The following is an 8459-nucleotide window of genomic DNA, read 5'->3' as shown; positions in this document are numbered from 1 at the left end:
GATGATGTCAGTTCTTCTCGGACTCTTAATACTATTAATAATCATGATGTATGTTCAAAATTTCATGCGGGTTTTAATCGTATTGTTGAATTACGATGACAATTTGTTTACGTGTCGGTCTACTCTAAAATAATTTTCATCAAATCGGATTTTTTGAATTCAGTCCCCCAAATGAGGGCTATTTCTTGACTTAGATGATTGTCGAGAACTTGATATGATCACGAGGAAAATAGTGAGTTTTAAACCTTAGTAGCTGCTAGGTTTTTCTGGTTTTGGAAACTTCTAATTCCATTTTTCTTTTTCTCTCTCCAGAAAAATATAATTATGGGAAATTGCATTTTCGCGTGGGCAAATGGAAAAGCGAAAGCTAATTAGCAGACTTAGAAAATAAAAAATGTCTGTCGGGATATCATTTTTAAATTAAACACTTATTCCCAAAAAAGCGTAAATTAAATGAAAGTGTTTTCCCAAAATAAAAAATCTATTTAATCATCTGAATTGTTGTTTTTTATTCCTAGGGAGGAAGCATGTATAGAACTAGAAGTTTAGCCTAAATGGTTTGTAAAGGAAGGTCTCAAATAATGGTGCTCCGGAATACGTGCTAAGTAGATATTTTTCTTTAAGAAAAATTAGATACATATCCACACTAGTCTCCAAACACGTGTTATTCACGACCAAAATATATAACTACGGCATTCTTTTGTAAGTAAAATTGATACAATCTATCGACATGCCAGAGAAGGTGCGGAATTTAGAGACTCGCATTCACGCACACACAAAAGTAAATAGCAAGAGGTGAAAATTAAGTTACTGCATTTTATCGAGAATTTCACAGTTGTATGTTTTAATAAGTTCGAAAAATAACCTCTTAAAAAATTAAAAATTGTCCTAATAAATCATCTTTTTAGCTTTACAATATTATGGATAAACAAAAGAGTGAAAGACACGGAGTTTTTAGTCAAGCAGCTACCACGTTTCGTTAGATGTTAAACCAATCGCAACTAACGGCTAAGCTATAATGAGATGTCAAACCTATCGAATAAGAATGAAATAAGAAGTCAGATGAGCTATGTCGCATCAGCATTGGTTTATTTATGTGATCTCTTCCATAATTAATTCTAATCAAAATCTAACGCACCAATAATTTAATCTAAGATAATACTGATAATAATTGCAATTTTATCTAGATTATTATTAATTAGATGGATCTGGTCAAGGTCTCCCACTTTGAAAATGGCCCCAGCCAATTGATAGGGTCACAGACCCTCCCACCAATGGGGGATAAATGTCCCATGAATAAAAAATAATAAAAATTCGACTTGATGAAAACAAATATATTTATTTTTAAAAATTATGATAAATTACTAAAATAAATAGCATAGAAAATATCTGAGAGTGAGAGATGCCAGGTGTCCCTCTCACCACCGCGAATCGCTCCTCAGCCACGCGATTACTAATATTTTAATTTTGGTAAAAGAAGATATATAAAGTAGTTTTTTTTGTTCCACTCTTTGTTCTCATTGTAATAAATAATTCTTTTCTGTTTTAAATTTGTATTTATTATATGTTACGTGGAAATAAAGATAAGGCAGGCTAACGATGCAAATGGTGCAACTGACAAATTACGTTTATATAACAAACAATTTTCCTTGCAAGTATTCGAAATCTATTAACAACATTATATTTTACTCAAGGTCAAGCCGTATCTAAATAAAAATTAGTTCTAATTAATAGACTTGAGATACATAGTTGGCAGGCTAATATGAGATATAATATATATATATATATAGGTTTTTTGATAATTTGATTTAATATGTTATATCTTATTATCATTGTTCATCCCCAGCTTGTCGTTGTTGCCATTGCTTTAAATATTCCCTTTACCTCTCCATCGCCCGCCACCCATCCCTTTCATTTTCGGAGACAACTATATGCGCCTAATATTTGATTTTACAAAAATAAATAAATAAATAAAATCATCGAGTTTATCGTATAGCTCATGAATTATACGAAATGTCAAGCAATGTAACCTGATGCCTTTTGGGCACGTCTATCCATTTTCATCATCAATTCTATAAAGTAAAGGTTGAGAAGTTTGTGCAATGAGCAAAACCTCACAATGAAATCATGCGTGTAGTGTTGCTTTGATATTTCCAAAATGAACTCGTAATCCTTAATAATACTCAACCAAAAGCAATTTTGACGTTTATTCTGTTTAAATAAAGTATCAGGTTCGAGTACTTGTGAATACAGAAAATTCATATTGTGAGAGTTTTAACTCTTAGTGAACCAACTCAACTTGACTGGATTAGTCGATGCCTAATTAAATTTTCGGATACTAAGGTTCATACAAAAAATAAATAAAGCGAGTTGGATTCCACCTAAAAAGAAAGCAAGCTGGGCTTGAAATTAGAATTTCCAATAAATTTTTTTATAATCAATTAAACTAATTTCTTCAAACTATTATTATGAAACAAAGATGATACAAACCCAACGAGTGGACGAGGCACATGTATCATATAGAAAGTGATAATAATAAGCAACCGAGCAAAAGAGGATCACAACATATATTTATGTACTAACAGCAAACAAATCGTTACGACTGCCGTTCCAATGAGACTTACCCAGTTCAACCGAACCGATGTTGATATGGTCCGATGAGATACATGCAGTTAACTAATTACGGCGTGCTCTTCATAGACACCAGCGTCCGATATCTAATGCCTTCAAATGTTAGCTGGAATAACAGTCTTTTAACATAATTACGAGGAAATTCATTTGTTTCTTAATTCTCTTTCTGAAAAAAATAAATAAATAAATAAATAAAAACAGTACTAGATAATGTAATTGATGCCCCACCTAAAATTTAATTAGGCCAGCTCTCGTTTTTCACCATTGAAAATTTATTAGACCCAATGAAAAATAAAAATAAAAATAAAAAGAAGAAAAAGGAGAAACGAGAAGGGGGGAGAGAGAGAGAGAGACGTGTTTGAGGCGGGGAGTCGATGTCATTTGATGGGCAGAGGCGCACCCGGTGGACTTTTTCGGCTGTGACCGAGTCCGGCGCGCCTCCTCCTTATAAATGAAATCGGGTAACCTCAACTTATTGATTAATATATCCGATGGTCTTATTGAAAATATATATATATATATATCTGATCATCCCACAGACTCTTAGCGTAAGATAAGTCTAGAAGATTCGACTAATACCGTTAATATTAAAAAATTAATGAAATTTTAACTAATTTAGTTCGAATCGAATCAATTCATTGAATGATAAACCACCTTCTATAAGAAATTTTCATTTACAAAACTCAAGATTCAAATCTCGAATAAACGCCTAATCACCTAGACCAATTTATATTGTTGCCGTCGAGTGCGCCTTTTAATCCTCTGTGCTTCCTAAAGCCATTTTTATGCCATTTTGGAGTCTCTCTCTTACTCTGCCCCACACCTCGCCCATTATATATAAATTGGAGCGTTGAGTTTCTGCTACTCATTGCATCCTTCACATCCTCGACGACAAATATAATCCCTCTCTCTCTCTCTCTCTCTCTCTCTCTCTCTCTACACCACGGAAATTGGGCAGACGACATAACTAGCTAGCTGGTAATAAGAGGCTGGATGTACCGCGTCCCCGGAATGACTAAGGTTTACCCGAACGCCGCCCTCGCCGCCGCTTCCCCGATCATCACGACGAAGACCCCCTCCGTTGGGTTTGGCAACAACAGCAAGGAGGAGGTGCTGACCGTCTGGAGGAAGTCCCTCCTCCTCAACTGCAACGGCTTCACCGTCTACGACTGCAAGGGCAACCTCGTCTTCCGCGTTGATAACTATGTCGCCGGCAACCGCAGCGAGGTCGTCCTCATGGACGCTTCCGGCAAGCCTCTCCTCACCGTCCGTCGCAAGGTATTAACATTATACATACATATACCTTTGCCCATCATATGTTGCTCTATGTTGATATGATGTTCATTCGATAAAGCGGTGGCGGCGTTGCGCACTCCGATGACGACCTTTAGAACTGACATGACCGATATTATTCTGCAGAGATTGAGCCTGGGAGACAACTGGCAAGTGTTCGAAGGGGAGACCGCCGTCAACCCCCGGTTCACGGCGAGGAAGCAGTCGAACCTCCTCAACACCAAGTGCCTGGCCCAGGTGAGCTGTGGCTCCGGGAACGGCACGGCATCCCCGTCGTCCCCTTCCTCACCTTCCTCCTCCTCGTGGAGGAGCCCGAGGAGCCAGCAGCTGGCGTACGAGATCGAGGGATCGTACGCACAGAGGAGCTGCGCCATTTACGACAATAAGCGGCGGATGGTGGCGGAGATCAGGCGGAAGGAGTCCGTCGGGAGCGACGTGTTCCGCCTGGTGGTGCATCCAGAGATGATTGACGCGGCGATGGCAATGGCCCTCGTCATCCTGGTCGACCAGATGTTCGGATCTTCTAGACGCTTCTCCAGCTAAGTCGCATGCTTGCCAGCTGATCGATCGACCCCGACCTGCGGATGCAATCAACTTTTTAACACAAAAAAAAAAAATGCAGCACGATTGGTAAATAATACAAGCAGAGGCGTACATAGTTCGCCGATTGAATCGTCACCGTCTCCGACTCGCCTGCTCGATTTTCGACCACGATTATATCTTCCCCGCCTTAATTTTCTGTTTCTTTTTTTTTTTTGGGTTTTTTTTTTGGCCATTGTCAGGGGGCTTGGTTTTTTCCTTTTTAATAAAAAATCAGGCTCTTGAGCGTGGGGATGTATATAAATTGTGTGCTCTTTTTTTTTTTCCTTTTTTTTATTTGGGGTTGGAAACAGAGTGATGTATTATTCTCTTTTTTTTCCGGTTACATATATTATTCTCCTTTGCTAGAAAGAAAAAAAGAAAGAAAAATAAAATATTAATCTTAGATAAAAATTGGTCATCCCTTGTGAATTTCTCCTTCCTCTTTTCTCTTATCAGTTAGTAAATGCGAATAAAGTGAAATTTTTTTTATATATGGTTGGTTGGTTGTTCCAATGTCGCGGGTAGAGTTATTTTGATCTATTCCACCTTTCTAATTTAATTCAATCATGTGTAAGACCAAATTTTAGTATGATATATATATATATATATATATAGAAGGTTATTATCCGTGAAACCTTATGCATATAAAGATTATTATTTTTATCATTTACAATCAGAAAATAGGCGATCGAAGTTTATATAGAATTCTCATGCCAGAACGCAGCTTTGGAAGATCACCCTAGGCAAATTATACTAGTTGTTAATATACGTGGACAATGCTAACCATCGGATCTATACTTGAAACTTTATTACATATATATGTTGTGCTCCTACCATAGAATGGAAAATACATATTCCCTATCCTTTTTTTTTTTGCCACTATATCTTCCCTATTAATTTTTCCAAAAAATTGAAAGAAAAACAAATGTATAGCTTCTTTCCACGATAAAATAACATTGTAATTTGTGCATATATGTAAAATATTTTATTTACAATAACATAAATTGTAATAGACATAATATCCAAGTCTGTTCGATTCTTATAAGTAAGATTTTAAATAAACAAGATTTTTAAACATATAAATTAGACGGATTTAACATTTTTGAAAAGCTTTTCCATCTTTAGATGGGGTATTGCCAGTGATGGCATCGGAGGACCGTTCACCGAAACGTGGGGAAGACTATCATATAAAAAGTAGGTAAGCCACCATTGTCATTAGAGTTATAGTCTCCACTGTCATCATTTTTCTAATCTAATTTCGCTCGATCTATATGATTTCAGGTCGATCGATTGAGCACATACATATAATATATGTTACATTTTCGGGACCAACTTGCCACGATAAAAAAAAGTTGCAATTATTAAATTTTCCCCGTCATTTTCTTTCACCGATCATCTTCCTATATACATATTCTAATTAACCGGCACTATTTGTACTATGAAACTCTGGACGTTATATATACACATATATAGACAAATTACATTCGGTATATACAAAGTTTGTCAAGATGCAATGTGATATTTAATCCATATTGTATATACATAAGGTCTCCATTCCACTTCACGGGGCAAGAGTTTACATAATGCGAAAGAAAGTTTAATTATTTCATCAGTTCTCCATGTAATGGACGGTGGCCTCATCCAATGACTGCTCCTAATTCGTCACCTTCATTATTTCTTAACTATATACATAGAATCAAAATTATAATCGTCGTTTTCTTTTAATATTCACTGGCCAATATCTTAATTTACTTCAAAAGATTACTAATTGAGTATTGTTGTCCTTAATGTTATGTTTGAGAGCTTGTGTATGTCGAAGCAATGCTTAATTATGGTAATTGTTATATAGTGTATAATTACATATATTATATTTTTTGATAGGTAAATGGTTATTAGCATTACTATTAATCCGAAAATAAATGTACAGGTAGTGTCGGATAACCCTCAAGCATACAAAAGGAATCAAAATTTGACTTAAGACCGAATTGGCCTAAGTCGTGAGTTATGAACAATCCCAATAAGACAAATGATCGAAGAGAGAAAACTACATCCGAAATGATAGTCCTAATTTTCCAAGGGGCCTGGGAGGGCCTATTGATCGCATCAACGAGCGAGAGAGCATCACAAATGAAATTGATGTTATCCCATCCGTGATCAAGGGCAATCGAGGCAGCCAACAGTAAGAATTTGGCCTCTGCTTGCAGCGTTGAGAGAGCCTCTGCTGGAGAGAACCACGGATAATTGTTGAGGAAAAGGGTTGATGACAGGGTAGATTCATGCATTTCCTCTCTTCCGAAATTGGTTCCATTCTTAAATTAATAATTGCACATCATGATAATAACTTTTTATTTAATTTGAGAGTTAACATAACCTAACTGACTTCCACTTAATTAGTAATTACAATTTCCCTCTTAACATTGATGTAAAGAACTATTATATGATATATCTTCCCATATAAAAATAATTTTCCTATGGTCAGCTCTTCGGAAAGGCCATGCGCTCACACACACACATATAAGCATTATTTACATACTTAGATTAGCCGTACAGTTGCTTATTATAGTAAAATAACTAACGAAGCTTACTAAAACGAATGATGAACGGAATGGAGGAAAATGCAAGTCAATGAACTCCTTGTCGCACGTGGCCAAAAGAAAGAAATAAAGAAAGGAAATCTTGATGAATTGTTTGTGCATCCATATAAGGTTGTTCTAATATGAAATTAGTAAACCGAGAGTTTATAATTTGATAGATAGATATCAAGAGTGGAATCAAAGATAATGTGGATTTATCACTATCATATACAATGATCCAGTTCGTGTACGTTCGATGATCTGTTATCACGAGACAAATGTTAAATGCTCCGTTTGGTTTCGAAGTTAAAATCACAAAAATTTTAACTTTAACTTTAACTTAATACATTATACAATCATTTGTCATTTTTCACAATCAAAATTAAAGTTATTTTAACTCTGAAACCAAACGTATAATTACATTTTACTCATGATCCCATCAGTCAGAAAAGATCTTAAACAAGGTCCTGTCTTGTCTTCACGATTCCATAGCCGAATGAGCGAGTCTAACTTTGGTCGATACGAGCCGTGAGTACTAGCCTAGGCATGTTGCATCGAGTCTAGCTGAGGTCCATTGATGCCATCGATGACGATCGGAGTAAAAAATAACTCTACCCCACAGCAAGGTAAGGCCCAATGAAGCAGGAACTGTTTGAGGCCCAGGCCCAATTTCAGGAGCCAGAAGCAGTGGGGCCCATCTCAAGTCCCCAACAACCCGCTTATTTTCTATTGGCTGAAATTCGCTGCATGCGGACTGTGACGTGCGGGTGTCAACTAACACAAGACATGCCGGTCTGAGCTTTGATCCACTGTTGCCCCATGCCGTCAACACGTCACCAACGCCTTGTTTGGGTAAAGAAGAAGAAGGGCATAGTAGTTGTCTTCTTATTCTCTCTTGCATAGCTTTTGTTACGAGATAAAGATGATGTCGGCTACTGGGAATATATTAATTTTTGGGTTCACTAGATTCCCATATTTCGGATGAAATAGATTAACTTGGAGCTGATAATACTTTCCCAGGGGGTGATTATCTTGGATTCTAGATGATTATCTTGGATTCTAGATTAAGATTATCTGTCCATATTAAACATGGTAATGCAATAATACCATTATGATTAAAAGTGAAAATGTATCTTAATGGGAATCTAATGGTGCTTTTGATTTTAGAGTTAAAGTAAATTTGATTTTGATTTTGATTTTGATTTTGATTGTGGAAAATGACAAATGAGATGAGATTATAAATTTGTCTTGGGAAACGTGTATTTTTGTTGTGTAGTGCATTAAGTTAAAATCAAACGGGATCTAAAAATCACCAATAATCTTCTACCGAGAAGAAAATCACTAACAATATGTTTGATTTCAAATTCAACTTAACTCTAG

General features: G+C 36.2%; 1 protein-coding gene across 1 annotated transcript; it reads left to right on the top strand.

The window, feature by feature from the left end:
* The first annotated feature begins 3483 nt into the window (after positions 1-3483).
* Positions 3484-4995, top strand: LOC116200877 (protein LURP-one-related 8). The gene is made up of 2 exons (XM_031531831.1): positions 3484-3909; positions 4051-4995. The coding sequence occupies exons 1-2, from the start codon at positions 3625-3627 to the stop codon at positions 4465-4467; spliced, it is 702 nt and encodes a 233-aa protein (XP_031387691.1). The 5' UTR covers positions 3484-3624; the 3' UTR covers positions 4468-4995.
* The last annotated feature ends 3464 nt before the right edge of the window (positions 4996-8459 follow it).

This window comes from Punica granatum, chromosome 1 (assembly GCF_007655135.1).
Source record: "Punica granatum isolate Tunisia-2019 chromosome 1, ASM765513v2, whole genome shotgun sequence".
NCBI lineage: Eukaryota > Viridiplantae > Streptophyta > Magnoliopsida > Myrtales > Lythraceae > Punica > Punica granatum.
This window is presented reverse-complemented; position numbering and strand designations above follow the sequence as displayed.